Source organism: Nerophis lumbriciformis, linkage group LG04, assembly GCF_033978685.3.
Source record: "Nerophis lumbriciformis linkage group LG04, RoL_Nlum_v2.1, whole genome shotgun sequence".
In the NCBI taxonomy this organism is placed as follows: Eukaryota; Metazoa; Chordata; class Actinopteri; order Syngnathiformes; family Syngnathidae; genus Nerophis; species Nerophis lumbriciformis.
Genome location: NC_084551.2, coordinates 5681007 through 5703062, shown reverse-complemented (window position 1 = coordinate 5703062; position 22056 = coordinate 5681007). Strand labels below are relative to the sequence as shown.

The 22056-nt window shown below is 40.3% G+C and overlaps 1 protein-coding gene and 2 non-coding genes across 4 annotated transcripts in view; all 3 read left to right on the top strand.

The window, feature by feature from the left end:
• The first annotated feature begins 3688 nt into the window (after positions 1-3688).
• LOC133605485 (U7 small nuclear RNA) lies at positions 3689-3743 on the top strand. The gene has a single exon (XR_009815153.1). It is a non-coding gene; the product is annotated as a U7 small nuclear RNA (small nuclear RNA).
• Positions 3744-5787: 2044 nt separating this feature from the next.
• Positions 5788-5842, top strand: LOC133605484 (U7 small nuclear RNA). The gene has a single exon (XR_009815152.1). It is a non-coding gene; the product is annotated as a U7 small nuclear RNA (small nuclear RNA).
• Positions 5843-11980: 6138 nt separating this feature from the next.
• Positions 11981-22056, top strand: part of lpcat3 (lysophosphatidylcholine acyltransferase 3) — a 59683-nt gene continuing 49607 nt past the window's right edge. The window contains exon 1 of one of the 2 annotated variants that reach the window (XM_061947886.1): positions 11981-12207. In XM_061947886.1, the coding sequence (XP_061803870.1) occupies positions 12123-12207 (85 nt within the window). In that variant the 5' untranslated portion in view covers positions 11981-12122. The remainder of the gene's footprint in view (positions 12208-22056) is intronic. The other variant, XM_061947879.1, reaches the window with a different exon arrangement.

The window sequence follows — 22056 nt, the reverse complement described above, 5'->3', positions numbered from 1 at the left end:
ACATACATAATCTTACATTACGAATGTACTCAAAGTATCGACCTATGGGCCTGAATAACTGGTATCGGCGGTATTGATATTTCAGTATCGATTCGCACAACATTATCATACAGGTAAAAGCCAGTAAATTAGAATATTTTGAAAAACTTGATTTATTTCAGTAATTGCATTCAAAAGGTGTAACTTGTACATTATATTTATTCATTGCACACAGACTGATGCATTCAAATGTTTATTTCATTTAATTTTGATGATTTGAAGTGGCAACAAATGAAAATCCAAAATTCCGTGTGTCACAAAATTAGAATATTACTTAAAGCTAATACAAAAAAGGGATTTTTAGAAATGTTGGCCAACTGAAAAGTATGAAAATGAAAAATATGAGCATGTACAATACTCAATACTTGGTTGGAGCTCCTTTTGCCTCAATTACTGCGTTAATGCGGCGTGGCATGGAGTCGATGAGTTTCTGGCACTGCTCAGGTGTTATGAGAGCCCAGGTTGCTCTGATAGTGGCCTTCAACTCTTCTGCGTTTTTGGGTCTGGCATTCTGCATCTTCCTTTTCACAATACCCCACAGATTTTCTATGGGGCTAAGGTCAGGGGAGTTGGCGGGCCAATTTAGAACAGAAATACCATGGTCCGTAAACCAGGCACGGGTAGATTTTGCGCTGTGTGCAGGCGCCAAGTCCTGTTGGAACTTGAAATCTCCATCTCCATAGAGCAGGTCAGCAGCAGGAAGCATGAAGTGCTCTAAAACTTGCTGGTAGACGGCTGCGTTGACCCTGGATCTCAGGAAACAGAGTGGACCGACACCAGCAGATGACATGGCACCCCAAACCATCACTGATGGTGGAAACTTTACACTAGACTTCAGGCAACGTGGATCCTGTGCCTCTCCTGTCTTCCTCCAGACTCTGGGACCTCGATTTCCAAAGGAAATGCAAAATTTGCATGGTTGGGTGATGGTTTGGGGTGCCATGTCATCTGCTGGTGTCGGTCCACTCTGTTTCCTGAGATCCAGGGTCAACGCAGCCGTCTACCAGCAAGTTTTATCAATCAATCAATCTTTATTTATATAGCCCTAAATCACAAGTGTCTCAAAGGGCTGCACAAGCCACAACGACATCCTCGGTACAAAGCCCACATACGGGCAAGGAAAAACTCACCCCAGTGGGACGTCGATGTGAATGACTATGAGAAACCTTGGAGAGGACCGCATATAAGTTTTAGAGCACTTCATGCTTCCTGCTGCTGACCTGCTCTATGGAGATGGAGATTTCAAGTTCTAACAGGACTTGGCGCCTGCACACAGCGCAAAATCTACCCGTGCCTGGTTCACGGACCATGGTATTTCTGTTCTAAATTGGCCCGCCAACTCCCCTGACCTTAGCCCCATAGAGAATCTGTGGGGTATTGTGAAAAGGAAGATGCAGAATGCCAGACCCAAAAACGCAGAAGAGTTGAAGGCCACTATCAGAGCAACCTGGGCTCTCATAACACCTGAGCAGTGCCAGAAACTCATCGACTCCATGCCACGCCGCATTAACGCAGTAATTGAGGCAAAAGGAGCTCCAACCAAGTATTGAGTATTGTACATGCTCATATTTTTCATTTTCATACTTTTCAGTTGGCCAACATTTCTAAAAATCCCTTTTTTGTATTAGCCTTAAGTAATATTCTAATTTTGTGACACACGGAATTTTGGATTTTCATTTGTTGCCACTTCAAATCATCAAAATTAAATGAAATAAACATTTGAATGCATCAGTCTGTGTGCAATGAATAAATATAATGTACAAGTTACACCTTTTGAATGCAATTACTGAAATAAATCAAGTTTTTCATAATATTCTAATTTACTGGCTTTTACCTGTATACCTGTCTAGGCCATAAAATAAGTACTTATTTGATGTAATGAGTTTGGAGTGCTATTGTATATCAAGAAATTCGGATGAAACTGTTTTACTTATACATCAAGCATATTACACGCTCGCTAATAAATCATGTAGTGCTTTTCAAGCTCGTTTTCGAAAGTGAGTCTAAATGAATTCTATAGCCAATGTAGTGCTTGCATTTCGCCACATGGTGGCAATCTTGTTCCATTTGACTCACGCGGCTCTGATTTGCTGTTGCAAAGAATACGGTTTACATGTTCCCGATGACGTATTTCTTAAGAAGATATTATTCACCATGATATTGCATCATTTCCAAGTGAAACGTCGAGAGGTGTAAAAGAAAGGGCATCTCTATCCTCCTTCAAAACCGCAATAAAAGTACACCTCCAGGCAACTTCAACCCTAAACTAACACCCTCCCCGTTTTCTTATGCCTTCTGATCTCTCTCTCTCTCTCTCTCTCTCTCTCTCTCTATGTCCACTACTTGCTGTACATATCCTACCAAGTCAGACCTTCACTGTTTCAAAATCCATTTCCATCCATCCATCCATCCATCTTCTTCCGCTTATCCGAGGTTGGGTCACGGGGGCAGCAGCCTAAGCAGGGAAGCCCAGACTTCCCTCTCCCCAGCCACTTCGTCCAGCTCTTCCCGGGGGATCCCGAGGCGTTCCCAGGCCAGCCGGGAGACATAGTCTTCCCAACGTGTCCTGGGTCGACCGGTAAATTGAAATCCATTTCTCTGTTCTCAATTGTTGATGACTGATGATAACAGGAAGAGTGGATCGTGAAATCGACAGGCGGATCGGTGCGGCGTCTTCAGTAATGCGGACGCTGTATCGATCCATTGTGGTGAAGAAGGAGCTGAGCCGGAAGGCAAAGCTCTCAATTTACCGGTCGATCTACGTTCCCATCCTCACCTATGGTCATGAGCTTTGGGTTATGACCGAAAGGACAAGATCACGGGTACAAGTGGCCGAAATGAGTTTCCTCCGCCGGGTGGCGGGGCTCTCCCTTAGAGATAGGGTGAGAAGCTCTGTCATCCGGGTGGAGCTCAAAGTAAAGCCGCTGCTCCTCCACATCGAGAGGAGCCAGATGAGGTGGTTCGGGCATCTGGTCAGGATGCCACCCGATCGCCTCCCTCGGGAGGTGTTTAGGGCACGTCCGACCGGTAGGAGGCCACGGGGAAGACCCAGGACACGTTGGGAAGACTATGTCTCCCGGCTGGCCTGGGAACGCCTCGGGATCCCCCGGGAGGAGCTGGACGAAGTGGCTGGGGAGAGGAAAGTCTGGGCTTCCCTGCTTAGGCTGCTGCCCCCGCGACCCGACCCCGGGTAAGCGGAAGAAGGTGGATGGATGGATGGATGATGATAACAACCATTTCTTTCGTTTAAAAAAAAAAAAGCAGCTGATTTTTATACTTGGCAAACTCATCACACGAGCCGGAAACAACCTGTTCGCGGGCCTGTACATCTGACCTGTGTTCGGTAAGGGAATGGATAAATAATGAAGAAAAAGGCCAAGGAGTGTTGTCACGCCATTTGATTGGCTACCATGCCTACGAAACTGCCTCTTCTTTAAACCTATTGGTGGATTTTGGGTTTGGTTATAACTATGTCGTTTTTAAGACCAACCCACCTCAGACGTATTCACAATACTGTTAAAAGTGTATACTAGTAGTGTGTGTCTTTTTGCGGAAATTTGACGCTTTCAAAGAAACTCGGTTATTGACACCGTGACCAAAATGTATAGGCCCGACGTGTAAGAGAACAATCAATGCTGTAGTAGGGCAGGAAACTTGACTCTTTAGATATTTGTCTAGTAGGTTTCTCTTAAAGAGAAGCCCACCCCAAAATGTGAAAAAAAAAAACACAAACAAAGATATTGAAATCCTGGCACTCATTTCAAAAGTATCTAAAAACAGCCAAAAGAAAAGTGTTCAGAAAAGAGTGATGATCAACCAAGCAAACAATCAAATTTTATTAAATATAGCCCTAAATCACGAGTATCTCAAAGGGCTGCACAAGTCACAACGACATCCACAGCTCAGATCCCACACCAGGGCATGGAAAAACTCAACCCAATGGTACATTGAGTTGAAAAGAAGCATAAAAGCAGACAAAAGGAAATGGATGGAGAACATCACTAGCAGAGGTGGGTAGAGTAGCCAGAAATTGTACTCAAGTAAGAGTACTGTTACTTTAGAGATTTATTACTCAAGTAAAAGTAATGAGTAGTCACCCAAATATTTACTTGAGTAAAAGTAAAAAGTATGTTGTGAAAAAACTACTCAAGTACTGAGTAACTGATGAGTAACATACACACACATATCATATATATATATATATATATATATATATACATATATACACATACATTGATATATATACAGTATATCATTTATATTTATTTATTTTGCCGTTTTTGTTTACATGTTAAAGGTGTTTTAATGAATATACATGCATGTTTAACACATATGGATTCCTTTCTTTCATGTTGACAAGAATATAAGTTGGTGTATTACCTGATTCTGATGACTTGCATTGATTGTAATCAGACAGCAGTGCTTAACGTCCACGTTTTCAAATGCAGGAGAAAAAAAGTTCCTCCTTTCTGTCTAATACCACATGAAAGTGGTTGGTTTTTGGTATCTTATTTGTCCAGCTTCCATATTCGTTTTCACACACTTTACAAGAAATACATTGGCGGCAAATTCCGAGGCTTGCTAGCTTGTTTGCGCTGGCTTTCGGAGACTCTTATTTTGAAAGCGCAGGCGTGATGGAGCGGCACTTTTATTGTGAAGACAGGAACTGTGCAGTCAGTCTTTAGGCTTGTGACGGGATGTACGTTTGAAATAAAAAAGTGTCTTTTTTCCTTCACACTTTTGATTGATTGATTGAAACTTGTATTAGTAGATTGCACAGTACAGTACATATTCCGTACAATTGACCACTAAATGGTAACACCCCAATAAGTTTTTCAACTTGTTTAAGTCAGGTCATGTGACCGCCTGGCTCTGTTTGATTGGTCCAACGTCACCAGTGACTGCATCTGATTGGTGGAACGGAGTCAAACGTCACTAGTGACTGCATCTGATTGGTGGAACGAAGTGAAACGTCACCAGTAACGCAGGCACTTTGAAGGTCTGTCTGACAGACCAAAACAAACAAAGCGTGCATTAACAGATCGATAAAAATTAGTAGCGAGTAGCGAGCTGAATGTAGATAAAAGTAGCGGAGTAAAAGTAGCGTTTCTTCTCTATAAATATACTCAAGTAAAAGTAAAGTAAGTTGCATTAAAACTACTCTTAGAAGTACAATTTATCCCAAAAGTTACTCAAGTAGATGTAACGGAGTAAATGTAGCGCGTTACTACCCACCTCTGATCACTAGTGAATCTGAAGATGCTGCAAGAAAAAAACATATGAAGACATTATACAGACTCTCAAAAACACTGTGCAACGAAAGGCCCAGACAGAGCGCAGCAGTGCTGGACAAAGATGGTAACCTCATCAGTGGAAGGGATGCAATGAAGTCGAGATAGAAACAACCTGTTCGCGGGCCTGTACATCTGACCTGTGTTCGGGAAGAGAATGGATAAATAATGAAGAAAAAGGCCAAGGAGTGATGTCACGCCATTTGATTGGCTACCATGTCTATGAAACTGCCCCTTCTTTAAGCCTATTGGTGGATTTTGGGTTTGGTTATAACTATGTCGTTTTTAAGACCAACCCACCTCAGACGTATTCACAATGCTGTTAAATGTGTATACTAGTAGTGTGTGTCTTTTTGCGGAAATTTTACGCTTTCAAAGAAGCTCGGTTATTGACACCGTGACCAAAATGTATAGGCCCGAAGGTGCAAGACTAACAATCGATGCTGTAGTAGGGCAGGAAACTTGACTCTTTAGATATTTGTCTAGTAGGTTTCTCTTAAAGAGAAGCCCACCCCTAAATGTGCAATATCATTTATATGGTCTACCTGCACCCTGGCTTCTTGATGATCTGTAACTCAATCTGAAAGAATCAGAAAACTACTAAAAAAGAAATGAACATAAGGTCAAAGAAGTGAGGAGAAGCATAAAAGCAGTAGTGGTGGGATCGGCAGTTCTTTAGACTGTACTGAATCACTAGAATCAGTTCCTTAAATTGATTCGTTCAAAAAATTAGTTCACCGAATCCCCCCAAAAATAGGAGGGGCGGGGCGTGCGTAGTACAGTACAGTGCAGACATTCGCGGGAGAAGCAGCAAATAGGGTGAACGCGAGTCCCTACACAGCTCTGTGCATGCAGTACACCAGGCAGTGAGCGACACAGTCAGCACAGTTCAGTACGTGAACCTGAATCACTTCTGCAGCAGCAGTTCTGTGTGCAGGTCGGCGAATCATGAGTCAGTCAGTAACAGCTTCCCCAGCGGCAGATCTCGGTGTGTGTCAGTTCGCGAACGACACAAGCCCTCAGCACCCAATGAACGACGCGCACAGTGACTGAACGAGAGCCTCAATGTGACGTCCTCCTCCGCGACACAGTCAGTTCTCTGTGTCAGTAGGTTCGCGAGTCTTGATTCTGTCGTTCACTGAGTGATTCATGTCGTTAATCCGCGGTGAACGAATTGTTCGCTCAGTCCCTCCCCCCGCCCCCATGATGAGTAGCTGGCTGCGTCGTTCGCCGACGTCGAGGGTTCAGTGAGTCACAGAATGCGCCAGTTCCACTCATACCGGCATGGTCGCGGCGGAGCTCAACTGAACTGAGAAAGGAACGAATCTGTTCATGAAGTGATTCGGTTCAGTACGTTCACTCAAAAGATTCGTTCGTTCAAACGAATCGTTCGCGAACGACACAACATTATTGTCTAGTAGGTTTCTCTTAAAGAGAAGCCCACCCCAAAATGTGAAATATAATTTCTATGGTCTACGTCCACCGTGGCTTCTTGATGATCTGGTTTTCAATCTGAAGGAAACAGAAGACTATTAAAAAAGAAGTGCACATGAGGTCAAATAAGTGAGGAGAAGCATAAAAGCAGTCAAAAGGAAATGGGTGGAGAACAACACTAGTAAAGTGGTAGATGCTGCAAGAAAACAACATATGAAGACATTATACAGACTCACAAAAATGCTGTGCAACAAAAGTCCCAGACAGAGCGCAGCAGTGCTGGACAAAAATGGGAAGCTCATCAGTGGAAGGGAGGCAATAAAGTCGAGATGGACAATAACATTTTAAAGAGGTCCTGAATAGAGAAAACCCAATCACTCAAGAGGACGTATGTGAATTCAACGACAGAATTGAAGATATCACAATAACCGAACCAACACCCGGGGAAGTCAAAGAGGCAATAAAAAGGCTACAGAACGGAAAAGCACCGGGGATCGACAACATCACAGCTGAATTGTTAAAAGCGGATATAGATTTCTCAACAAAGAAAGTACACCAACTGTTGGGAAAAATATGGAAACATGAGAAGATCCCAACAAACTGGAAGAAGGGCTCATTATCAAACTAGCAAAGAAAGGGAATCTCAAAGAATGCAAGAACACGAGAGGCATCACACTACTTATTCTCCGCAGTAGGAAAGATAGTTGGAAGAGTCATTGTAGATCACATGAGAAAAGGAATCGACTGCAGGCTAAGAAAGGAGTAATCAGGGTACAGAACGGGCAGAGGAACAACTGAGCAAGTCTTCATACTGCGAAACATAATTGAACAGGTTAACGAGTGGCAAGCAACACTATTCATGAACTTTGTAGATTTCGAAAAGGCTTTCGACTCCGTCCACCACGAAAGCCTGTGGAGTCATATTCAGTGGACTAGTGATTAGAGTGTCAGCCCTAAGATCATTAGGTTGTGAGTTCAAACCCTGGCCGAGTCATACCAAAGACTATAAAAGTGCTTGCCACTCAGCATCAAGGGTTGGAATTGGGGGTTAAATCACCAAAAATGATTCCCGTGTGTGTCCACCGCTGCTGCTCACTGCTCCCCTCACCTCCCAGGGGGTGATCAAGGGGGATGGGTCAAATGCAGAGAATAATTTTGCCACACCTCGTGTGTGTCTGACAATCATTGGTACTTTAACTTTCACTTTTACTATGAAGAAATATGGAATTCCAGAGAAGATTGTGAGAATGGTGAAAACATTTTACGAATACTTCCAGTGCGCAGTAGAAGACCAAGGAGAAACATGCAAGTGGTTCAACATTTGTAACTGAGCTACTTTGTGGAACAATTTCCCTTGTGGATCATTAAAGTTTGTCTAAGTCTAAGTCTAGACCGGTGTCAAACATGGATGTAATATGTCCAAAATCCTATTTTTGATTGTGATTTATTGGATATGGGAAGAACAGTTAAAGAGGGAGAGAAAGGATTTCGCTGGAAGCTAACATCAAAACTCGACGACCTGGACTTTGCAGATGACGTATAGCATTACTGTCCTCCACAAAACAGCACATGGAGAGTAAAACAACAACAAAGGACTTTTGACAAGAACAAGAAAGTTTGATCATATTACACCTATACTGGCTCACCTGTTCTGGCTTCCTGTGCACTTAAGATGCGACTTTAAGGTTTTACTACTTAATATAAAATACTGAACGGTCTAGCTCCAGCCTATCTTGCTGATTGTATTGTACCATATGTCCTGGCAAGAAATCTGCGTTCAAAGAACTTCGGCTTATTAGTGATTCCCAGAGCCCAAAAAAAGTCTGCGGGCTATAGAGCGTTTTCTATTTGGGCTCCAGTACTCTGGAATGCCCTCCCGGTAACAGTTAGAGATGCTACCTCAGTAGAAGCTTTTAAGTCCCATCTTAAAACTCATTGTATACTCTAGCATTTAAATCAGGGGTCTCAAACTCAATTTACCTGGGGGCCACTGGATGCAGAAACTGGGTGAGGCCGGACCGCAAGAAAATATTTCTTAAAAAAAATCTAACATGCACTTTTTAATGAATTCACCTTCTTTGAATGGCTTTCCCGCCCTAGCAACATACTTGCCAACCCTCACGATTTTTTGGGGAAACTCCCGAATTTCAGTTGATAAAACATTGTCCTTTACAATTATAAAAGCTTTTTACAAAAATATACTACTCTGCTTGCATGTCAGCAGACTGGGGTAGATCCTGCTGAAATCCTATGTATTGAATGAATAGAGAATCGTTTTGAATCGGGAAAATATTGTTTTTGAATCGAGAACCGCGTTGAATCGAGAAAAAAATCGATTTTGAATCGAATCGTGACCCCAAGAATCGATATTGAATCGAATCGTGAGACACCCAAAGATTCGCAGCGCTATTAAGAACCACTGGTCTAAAGCAGTGATTCTCTACCTTTTTTCAGTGATGTACCCCCTGTGAACATGTTCTTAATTCAAGTACCCCCTAATCAGAGCAAAGCATTTTTGGTTGAAAAAAAGAGATGAAGAAGTAAAATACAGCACTATGTCATCAGTTTCTGATTGATTCAATTGTATAACAGTGCAAACTATTGCTCATATGTAGTGGTCTTTCTTGAACTATTTGGAAAAAAAGATATAAAAATAATTAAAAACTTGTTGAAAAATAAACAAGTGATTCAATTATAAATAAAGATTTCTACACATAGAAGTAATCATCAACTTAAAGTGCCCTCTTTGGGGATTGTAATAGAGATCCATCTGGATTCATCAACTTCATTCTAAACATTTCTTCACAAAAAAAATAAATCTTTAACATCAATAATCATGGAACATGTCCACAAATAATCTAGCTGTCAACACTGAATATTGCATTGTTGCATTGTTGCATTGTAATGAATGGAATAGCCTACTTGATTTGATGTTCAGTTTATGAACTTACATTCATATTTTGTTGAAGTATTATTCCATCCATCCATCCATCCATTTTCTACCGCTTATTCCCTTTGGGGTCGCGGGGGGCGCTGGAGCCTATCTCAGCTACAATCGGGCGGAAGGCGGTTTACACCCTGGACAAGTCGCCACCTCATCGCAGGGCCAACACAGATAGACAGACAACATTCACACTCACATTCACACACTAGGGCCAATTTAGTGTTGCCAATCAACCTATCCCCAGGTGCATGTCTTTGGAGGTGGGAGGAAGCCGGAGTACCCGGAGGGAACCCACGCAGTCACGGGGAGGACATGCAAACTCCACACAGAAAGATCCCGAGCCCGGGATTGAACCCAAGACTACTCAGGACCAGAGGTGGGTAGAGTAGCCAGAAATTGTACTCAAGTAAGAGTACTGTTACTTTAGAGATTTATTACTCAAGTAAAAGTAAGGAGTAGTCACCCAAATATTTACTTGAGTAAAAGTAAAAAGTATGTTGTGAAAAAACTACTCAAGTACTGAGTAACTGATGAGTAACATACACACACATATCATTCATATATATATATATATATATATATATATATATATATATATATATATACACACACACACACATATATACATATATATATATATATATATATATACATTGATATATACAGTATATAATTTATATTTATTTATTTTGCCGTTTTTGTTTACATGTTAAAGGTGTTTTAATGAATATACATGCATGTTTAACACATATAGATTCCTTTCTTTCATGAAGACAAGAATATAAGTTGGTGTATTACCTGATTCTGATGACTTGCATTGATTGGAATCAGACAGCAGTGATGATAACGTCCACGTTTTCAAATGGAGGAGAAAAAAAGTTCCTCCTTTCTGTCTAATACCACATGAAAGTGTTTGGTTTTTGGCATCTAATTTGTCCAGCTTCCATATTCGTTTTTATACACTTTACAAGAAATACATTGGCGGCAAACTCCGTAGCTTGCTAGCTTGTTTGCGCTGGCTTTCGGAGACTCTTATTTTGAAAGGGCATGCGCGATGGAGCGGCACTTTTATTGTGAAGACAGGAACTGTGCAGTTAGTCTTTAGGCTTTTGACGAGATGTACGGTTGAAAAAAAAAGGGTCTTTTTTCCTTCACAATTTTGATTGATTGATTGGAACTTTTATTAGTAGATTGCACAGTACAGTATATATTCCGTACAATTGACCACTAAATGGTAACACCCCAATAAGTTTTTCAACTTGTTTAAGTCAGGTCATGTGACCGCCTGGCTCTGTTTGATTGGTTCAACGTCACCAGTGACTGCATCTGATTGGTGGAACGGAGTGAACGTCACCAGTGACTGTATTTGTTGAAACGCAGGCACTATGAAGGTCTGTCTGACAGACCAAAACAAACAAAGCGTGCATTAACAGATCGATAAAAATTAGTAGCGAGTAGCGAGCTGAATGTAGATAAAAGTAGCGGAGTAAAAGTAGCGTTTCTTCTCTATAAATATACTCAAGTAAAAGTAAAAGTATGTTGCATTAAAACTACTCTTAGAAGTACAATTTATCCCAAAAGTTACTCAAGTAGATGTAACGGAGTAAATGTAGCGCGTTACTACCCACCTCTGCTCAGGACCTTCGTATTGTGAGGCAGATGCACTAACCCCTCTTCCACCGTGCTGCCGAAGTATTATTCAATAAATATATTTATAAAGCATTTTTGAATTGTTGCTATTTTTAGGATATTTAAAAAAAATCTCACGTACCCCTTGGCATACCTTCAAGTACCCCCAGGGGTACGCGTACCCCCATTTGAGAACCACTGGAATTCTATAGCCAATGTAGTGTTTCATTTCGCCACATGGTGGCAACTTTGTTCCATTTGACTCACGCGGCTCTGATTTGACTGCGTTTTTTTTTTGTTTTGTTTTTTTGCTGTAGGGAAGAATACCGTTTAAATTTTCCCGATGACGTATTTCTTAAGAAAACATTATTCACCGTGATATTGCAACATTTCCAAGTAAAATGTCAAGTGGACGTGTGGGGGCAAAAAAAAAAAAAACGACGAGAACTTTTAGGTAATGAATCATGAATATTCATGAAACGCGCAACGTGATTGGCTGGCGACTCTGGACCTGTTCTCTCTCCTCCAATCAGCTCGGGGGTTGTTAACGAGCTGGTCATCTGACGCAGTAGCGACTCGCACGCTGACAAGACGCGGCGAAAGGAGGGGAGGAGAAACGGACACCTTCGAGGGGAGGGAAGGTAAAGAGGGGGGGGTTGTTCCCACGCAACGTCGCCTATTTATTTGAGTGTGAGCGTGTGTGGATGTGAGCGGAGACTGAGAGCGACGCCTCGAAGTAGAGTTCGGTGAAGCGTCGCGTAGAGACGTTTCCGCCCACAGTAAAGATGGCGGCTCCCTGGATGGAGAAGCTATCACAGACTTTGGGTTCTCCGGAGCCTGCAGTTCGGCTTATATTTTCTATATTAATCGGTAAGTTTCACTTCCAGGCGGTGAATTGGCACTTTCTCTCACTAACATATACTTTAGTTGTTGTCGTTTGAGTGCGGATATGTTTGTTTTGACGTGGCGTTACTATGTCTACTATATATGACTCAATCCACTGCAGCCGCGGTGTTTATTTACTTGCCACTTGCTCTATTTAACCCAAAAACATTTGTAAAAAAAAAAAGAACAAAAGTGTGCTAACCCTGCTGGAGATTACATGAACGTGTTTGTCCTTTGGAGCAAAGGCAACTTTCAAGCAACCGCATGGAGCTACTTTTAGCGGGTTATTTCACCCCAATTTCCAGCCTAATTTAGGGGACATATTCTTTTTTTTTTTAGGCAGTGAAAAATGTCATCATGTAGTCTGTGCGTCATCATCATACATAGTAGCATGATATCTAAAATACTTGTAGTGTTAACATAAACACATGGTTTCATTTCATTTCATTTTTATTGATCTCCTTCATTGATGTGCGTCTTTGATCGATAGACAATTATACTTCAATTATACATTTACACACCAATGCCTGCACTGCAAAAACTGAAATCTAAGTAAGATGAAATATCTCAAATAAGGGTGATATTTGCTTATTTTCTGTCTGATAAGATCATTCTTCTCACTAAGCAGATTTTATGTTAGTGTTTTACTTGTGTGGTTTCCGTCCTGGTCGTGGAACTGTGGACCAGCTCTACAGGTAAAAGCCAGTAAATTAGCATATTTGGAAAAACTTGATTTATTTCAGTAATTGCATTCAAAAGGTGTAACTTGTACATTATATTTATTCATTGCACACAGACTGATGCATTCAAATGTTTATTTCATTTAATTTTGATGATTTGAAGTGGCAACAAATGAAAATCCAAAATTCCGTGTGTCACAAAATTAGAATATTACTTAAGGCTAATACAAAAAAGGGATTTTTAGAAATGTTGGCCAACTGAAAAGTATGAAAATGAAAAATATGAGCATGTACAATACTCAATACTTGGTTGGAGCTCCTTTTGCCTCAATTACTGCGTTAATGCGGCGTGGCATGGAGTCGATGAGTTTCTGGCACTGCTCAGGTGTTATGAGAGCCCAGGTTGCTCTGATAGTGGCCTTCAACTCTTCTGCGTTTTTGGGTCTGGCATTCTGCATCTTCCTTTTCACAATACCCCACAGATTTTCTATGGGGCTAAGGTCAGGGGAGTTGGCGGGCCAATTTAGAACAGAAATACCATGGTCCGTAAACCAGGCACGGGTAGATTTTGCGCTGTGTGCAGGCGCCAAGTCCTGTTGGAACTTGAAATCTCCATCTCCATAGAGCAGGTCAGCAGCAGGAAGCATGAAGTGCTCTAAAACTTGCTGGTAGACGGCTGCGTTGACCCTGGATCTCAGGAAACAGAGTGGACCGACACCAGCAGATGACATGGCACCCCAAACCATCACTGATGGTGGAAACTTTACACTAGACTTCAGGCAACGTGGATCCTGTGCCTCTCCTGTCTTCCTCCAGACTCTGGGACCTCGATTTCCAAAGGAAATGCAAAATTTGCATGGTTGGGTGATGGTTTGGGGTGCCATGTCATCTGCTGGTGTCGGTCCACTCTGTTTCCTGAGATCCAGGGTCAACGCAGCCGTCTACCAGCAAGTTTTAGAGCACTTCATGCTTCCTGCTGCTGACCTGCTCTATGGAGATGGAGATTTCAAGTTCCAACAGGACTTGGCGCCTGCACACAGCGCAAAATCTACCCGTGCCTGGTTTACGGACCATGGTATTTCTGTTCTAAATTGGCCCGCCAACTCCCCTGACCTTAGCCCCATAGAAAATCTGTGGGGTATTGTGAAAAGGAAGATGCAGAATGCCAGACCCAAAAACGCAGAAGAGTTGAAGGCCACTATCAGAGCAACCTGGGCTCTCATAACACCTGAGCAGTGCCAGAAACTCATCGACTCCATGCCACGCCGCATTAACGCAGTAATTGAGGCAAAAGGAGCTCTAACCAAGTATTGAGTATTGTACATGCTCATATTTTTCATTTTCATACTTTTCAGTTGGCCAACATTTCTAAAAATCCCTTTTTTGTATTAGCCTTAAGTAATATTCTAATTTTGTGACACACGGAATTTTGGATTTTCATTTGTTGCCACTTCAAATCATCAAAATTAAATGAAATAAACATTTGAATGCATCAGTCTGTGTGCAATGAATAAATATAATGTACAAGTTACACCTTTTGAATGCAATTACTGAAATAAATCAAGTTTTTCAAAATATTCTAATTTACTGGCTTTTACCTGTATACTCTCGGCAGGGTCCTTGAGGGTGCATGGGAGTTTGCCCAACCAGTCTACATGTGTTTTGTGGACTTGGAGAAGGCATTCGACCGTGTCCCTCGGGAAGTCCTGTGGGGAGTGCTCAGAGAGTATGGGGTATCGGACTGTCTGATTTTGGCGGTCCGCTCCCTGTATGATCAGTGTCAGAGCTTGGTCCGCATTGCCGGCAGTAAGTCGGACACGTTTCCAGTGAGGGTTGGACTCCGCCAAGGCTGCCCTTTGTCACCGATTCTGTTCATAACTTTTATGGACAGAATTTCTAGGCGCAGTCAAGGTGTTGAGGGGATCTGGTTTGGTGGCTGCAGGATTAGGTCTCTGCTTTTTGCAGATGATGTGGTCCTGATGGCTTCATCTGGCCAGGATCTTCAGCTCTCGCTGGATCGGTTCGCAGCCGAGTGTGAAGCGACTGGGATGGGAATCAGCACCTCCAAGTCCGAGTCCATGGTTCTCGCCCGGAAAAGGGTGGAATGCCATCTTCGGGTTGGGGAGGAGACCCTGCCCCAAGTGGAGGAGTTCAAGTACCTCGGAGTCTTGTTCACGAGTGAGGGAAGAGTGGATCGTGAGATCGACAGGCGGATCGGTGCGGCATCTTCAGTAATGCGGACGCTGTATCAATCCGTTGTGGTGAAGAAGGAGCTGAGCCGGAAGGCAAAGCTCTCAATTTACCGGTCGATCTACGTTCCCATCCTCACCTATGGTCATGAGCTTTGGGTTGTGACCGAAAGGACAAGATCACGGGTACAAGCGGCCGAAATGAGTTTCCTCCGCCGGGTGGCGGGGCTCTCCCTTAGAGATAGGGTGAGAAGCTCTGTCATCCGGGGGGAGCTCAAAGTAAAGCCGCTGCTTCTCCACATCAAGAGGAGCCAGATGAGGTGGTTCGGGCATCTGGTCAGGATGCCACCCGATCGCCTCCCTCGGGAGGTGTTTAGGGCACGTCCGACCGGTAGGAGGCCACGGGGAAGACCCAGGACACGTTGGGAAGACTATGTCTCCCGGCTGGCCTGGGAACGCCTCGGGATCCCCCGGGAGGAGCTGGACGAAGTGGCTGGGGAGAGGGAAGTCTGGGCTTCCCTGCTTAGGCTGCTGCCCCCGCGACCCGACCTCGGATAAGCGGAAGAAGATGGATGGATGGATGGGTTTTACTTGTTTTAAGGGTTTTGGTCCTAAATGATCTCAGTAAGATATAACAGCTTGTTGCTGAGATTTTATGACCTATATTGAGTAAAACATGCTTGAAACTAGAATATCAACTGTTGCCAAGCTGTGTCATCAACACTCACAAGTATAAAACTGCTTTTTCAAAGTAATCATTTCTTATTTCAAGCATGAAATAAAAAATCCTGACTTTGACACAATTGTGTCTCATAATTAAAACAGATGACAGCCAAATGGACTTTGCTGTTTTATTTTCAATTGAAACAATAGAAAAGATGTACTCATATAGTAGTACAGTTGGCACAGTACAGTAAACTGACAGTTAATATTTAAACTGCTGACATTTCAAACAATTTTGAACAGAAATAGTTCATGCACATTCAGATAAATTCTTCAAAATTACAATAAAAAAAAAATTATCCGGGGGCCGGGCTGTAAATATATATATATATATATATATATATATATATATATATATATACGGTGTATATATATATATATATAATCGCATTTTTCGGAGTATAAGTCACACTTGCCGAAAATGCACAACAAAGAAGGGAAAAAACATATATAAGTCGCACTGGAGTATAAGTCGCAATTTTTGGGGAAATGTATTTGATAAAACCCAACACCAAGAATAGACATTTGAAAGGCAATTTAAAATAAATAAAGAATAGTGAACAACAGGCTGAATAAGTGTACGTTATATGAGGCATAAATAAACAACTGAGAACGTGCCTGGTATGTTAACGTAACATATTATGGTAAGAGTCATTCAAATAACTATAACATATAAAACATGCTGTACGTTTACCAAACAATCTGTCACTCCTAATCGCTAAATCCGATGAAATCTTATACGTCTAGTCTCTTACATGAATAAGCTAAATAATATTATTTGATATTTTACGGTAATGTGTTAATAATTTCACACATAAGTCGCTCCTGAGTATAAGTCGCACCCCCGGCCGAACTATGAAAAAAACTGCGACTTATAGTCCGAAAAATACGGTATATATATATATATATATATATATATGTGTATGTATGTATATATATATATGTATGTATGTGTATATATGTATGTGTGTGTATATGTATGTATATATATATATATATATATATATATATATATATATATTCCTTGCGCACTAATTGACTGAAAGAGCACGCACTTGGCGCGATGATGTCATGTTATGGATGGGAAAATGCCTTTTTAGAGAATATGATTTGCCTGAGCGTCAGCAAGCGGTTGCCTTGTTGCCTTTCCTTTAGGAAAATAAACTAGTTTTTAGTATAAGTTTGCTGGTTTCAGGAAATGTAATGCCGAGCGCATATCATTATGTCAAGATAATGGCACTAGCATTTACTTAATGTAAGAATATTTTCCAACATATTGAGAAAAAAGGTCTCGTTTGTTTTTTCTATCAGGAAAAGTGCTGTTGTTATTAGTGAGAATATACTTATTTTAAGGTATTTTTGGGTTCATTGAGGTTAGCTAATTTTACTTGTTTTGGAAAGTCTTGACAAGCCAAATTTTCTTGTTCTATTGGCAGATAATTTTGCTTAGTTCAAGTGAAATCCCTCTAATTTTTGTATTTTTTTCCCTTGTTTTTGAACACTGACTTTTTGCATGATGAAGAAAAATCTTATATTTTCCTGCCCCCTTCAACATAATACGTAGTCTTACGTAATGGATATCATATAAACCAACAATTACATCCAAATATAATGAAAACAGACAAAAAACACACACAAAAAAACACAAGTGCAAAACTTCATGAACAAAAAAAAGGAGTAGTATACCGTATTTTTCTGACTATAAGTCGCAGTTTTTTTCATAGTTTGGCCGGAGGTGCGACTTATACTCAGGAGCGACTTATGTGTGAAATTATTAGCACATTACCGTAAAATATCAAATAATATTATTTAGCTCATTCACGTAAGAGACTAGACGTATAAGATTTCATGGGATTTAGCGATTAGGAGTGACAGATTGTTTGGTAAACGTATAGCATGTTCTATATGTTATAGTTATTTGAATGACTCTTACCATAATATGTTACGTCAACATACGAGGCACGTTCTCAGTTGGTTATTTATGCCTCATATAACGTACACTTATTCAGCCTGTTGTTCACTATTCTTTATTTATTTTAAATTGCCTTTCAAATGTCTATTCTTGGTGTTGGGTTTTATCAAAAAATTTCCCCCAAAAATGCGACTTATACTCCAGTGCGACTTATATATGTTTTTTTTCCTTCTTTATTATGCATTTTCGGCCGGTGCGACTTATACTCCGGAGTGACTTATACTCCGAAAAATACGGTACACCTCACGGGATGATACAAAACCAGGCAAAAAATAAGTAAAATAATAAATATAAAGCAAAATGTAAACACTTATGGCTGTCCATATGATCTTATTGTTCTGTCTTTATATATATTTTTTCAATTGGAATGTCACTCCCGATCGCTAAATCCGATGAAATCTTCCTCCCCGGTGTCGCCTCTGGTATGCGCCGTTTCCTTTCTTTCTGCTGCTCGATTGCCATTTTCTGCTGCATATTTCACTACGTCCGGCTTGTAATCTGCAGTATATGATTTCCTTTTCGGTGCCATTTTAGTTCAGCCCTTCTCAGTTTTTATAAATTACCGCCAATGTTGAAATAATACATTTTAATAGCTACGGATGTAGCAGCAGTTAGCATCCCATGACCCCCAATGCACTTCTGCCATGACCCGCTCCCGCCTAATTCTTATTGGTTGACGTGTGTGATGATTGCTGACGTGTGTGTGACGATTGCGGACATTTGCTTCGTCTCTTACGCCAATGAGATAAATAATATTATTTGATTTTTTACGGTAATGTGTTAATAATTTCACACATTAATCGCTCCGGAGTATAACCAAACTATGAAAAAAACGGCGATTAATAATCCGAAAAATACGGTACATCGTTTAGTCAGACATGGACCAGGGCTGGGAATAAATTGCGTCTTCCTACTAATTTTCAGGCATAATAGGAGAAATATAATTTTAGAAGGAGAAATATAATCTTAGAGACAAATGTAATTTAAAACATTTGTACGCACGTACAACACTTAAGGACACCCCCTCCACATCCCACCCCCGGATTGTAAATAATGTAAATAATTCAATGTATATACTCCGATGATTAACTTGTGTGATGACTGTATTATGCTGATAGTATATATTAGTACCATGAATTGATTTACGTGGACCCCGACTTAAACAAGTTGAAAAACGTATTCGGGTGTTACCATTTAGTGGTCAATTGTACGGAATATGTACTGTACTGTGCAATCGACTAATAAAAGTTTCAATCAATCAATCAATCCAGTATATCAGTATGTGGAATTAAATTATGGAATGGATTAAGCAAATAAGTCAAACAATGTACTAATATGATCAACTTCAAGAAACTCTTCAAACTTAGTGTTTACAAAGTACAAAGAAGAAGAACCATGATAAAAAAAATTCTGAATTTCTCATCCATCCATTCATTTTCAAGATAATCTGACTCATCTCACCGTATGAAATATAACTTACCTCACCAATTATTATTTATTTATTTTTTATTGGTATTACTTATGAATAAATTGAGAACAGGAAGTGAACAAAAGTTTTAGTAACTATGTAAAGGAAAAGGGGTAGGATTAAATAAGCTCTGCTTCTTCCTACTCCTTTTTGAACATGTTGAATAAAGAAACTGGAAATTGTGACATATAATGTTGTATGCATGCATGTTCAAAATAAACTCCAACTCAACTCATAATGTATTGAACAAGTGGAACTACATTTAGTTATGACATTTTGCTAAACATGAAAATGGATGGATGGATGTCCAAAATAATCCTTTGAAAGAGTGTCATTATTAATAGCGTGAACTTTGCCCAGACACATGTTAGCGCCTGTTCGTTTCTTAAGCGTCTGTTGTTCCCTGTCCTTGTGTTGCTCAATGAGTCTTGCGTAACAATTGTGGCCAGTACTCTGTTTAGCCTGTTTAAACTGCTGTAATCAAGGTTTTATCAGCATGTAGAGATAGGTTCTGTGTAAAGTTAGTTGCATTATTGTGCTGCCGCCTCATAGCTTAAGCCAACTCAAATATTAAAAAAAATAAACATCTTATAGACTGTGGCTATGATACCTGTGGTTCAGTATTCTTGGTCAACTACACTGTTTAGCCCGTTTAAACTGCTGTAATCAAGGTTTTATCATGTCGAGAGATATGTTCTGTGGAAAGTTAGTAGAATTATTGTGGTGCTGCTTCATAGCGTAAGCCAACTGTAGCTAAATCATGTAAACCAAATATTAAAAAAATACACATCTTATAGACTGTGGTCATACTTGTGGTTTAGTATTCTTGGTAAAAAAAAAAACATAGACTTTGGTTAGCGTTAGTTCACATTTGTATTTTGGTCATGGGGCCAAAGGCTGCGCTGTAAAGATATTAATGCATAAAGTGAGGACTTGATTGGGCAGCGTTTGAGAAATGTTACGTGACATGTTACTCAAAATGTTATCTGCTGGGTTAAATACATAGATTATTTATATATTCTGTTGTACAGCGAATCCTGTTTAAGTCCAACCACTCATTAAGTCTTGGTAAACCGTGTTGTTGTTATTAGTAAAAAGTGCCAGCATTAGTAGTCATTGTGCTTTTGTCAACATAAAGTTTTAGACCCAAAATGGTCATATAAATTAAAAAAAAAAAAAAAAGGTCAGTTAATATCGACATACAGTACAGGCCAAAAGTTTGGACACACCTTCTCATTTCAATGCATTTTCTTTATTTTCAAGACTATTTACATTGTAGATTTTCACTGAAGGCATCAAAACTATGACACCTGTGAAGTGAAAACCATTTCAGGTGACTACCTCTTGAAGCTCATTGATAGAATGCCAAGAGTGTGCAAAGCAGTAATCAGAACAAATGGTGGCTATTTTGAAGAAACTAGAATATAAGACATGTTTTCAGTAATTTCACCTTTTTTGTTAAGTACATAACTCCACATGGGTTGATTCATAGTTTTTGATGCCTTCAGTGACAATCTACAATTTAAATAGTAATGAAAATTAAGAAAAATTACTGAATGAGAAGGTGTGTCCAAACTTTTGGCCTGTACTGTATGTTGCATCATTGTTAACTTCATCATTATTGCTTAGATGTTTTTCCAAAAGCAGATTTGTGGTTATATCCAAATCAGTGAAAACACGTTGGTCCAAAGAGGCGACAGTAAAGCTTGGATGTCCGACCATCAGTCCTTCCTTCTTTCGAGGTAGACTTCTCCACTGTTCTTTCATCCCCTCTGCCCCAATTAATTGTTGACTTTTCCATTGTCTTGGCTCTAGCAGTGTTTTTTTTAACAAAATGCACCCTTTTAAATGTTGCACAAATGAAGGAAATCCATGCCAAAAGATTTTTTTATTACCGGGTATATCAACTAGAGATGGGAATCTTTTGGCACCTCACGATTTGATTCGATTTGGATTCTTGGGGTGATGATTTGGTTCATAATCGATTTTCAATTTAACACAATTCTCGTAATATATTATTTCGGATATAAATCAAAATAAAACCTTTTGGTAAATTGTTTTAATAATTTTATGATTTTTTTATTGTTTGAAGGATAATTATCAATTTGTGTAAGTATCTTGTTGTCACAGTTTGGTCTTGAACACTGTCCACCTCCTCCACATGTTCTCGAATTCTGGTCCTTGTAGTTGCAGGCTGTGTCAGGATTGCGTGAAATACATTTCCTCAACAGTCTGAACCAATCGGTCTTGTGTAGGCCTGTCCTCCTTGCCTCAATTCCTTGGTATTGTTTTTTGCTTGTAGTCCTCATTTAAATTTCCCAAGTACATGGTAGCAGGTGGCATATAGGAATCTCCTATCCAGGAATCGTCGACAAAACATTGTGTATAATTGTCCAAAATTGCATTATTTTTATTATATTTCCCACCAAAAATATGGATGCTCCACATCCATTTGTCCACACCCTCTCCAACATGGTATGTTTTTGATCTTCTTTCCTTTGAATGCATTCCTTATTATTTACCACCCCGTTCTTTTCAGTGGAAGTGTTCATCCTGATCTCGTTCACATAGTAGTACCTAAGTTGTAGGTACCTGAATAAATCCAGTTTATCCAGATGTTTCTCTTAAATTTTGGAAATCCTCCAGTTGCCCTACCCTCTCCAACATACACAATACCTTGATTTCAGTGGTATACAGTCGTAGCCATGAATGCAACAGTGATAATAATTGGCATAATAATTTATTTTGTTGTCTAGGTTTTCTGCTTGGGGTTCCACATTATTGGTTTTAATCAAGAATTTT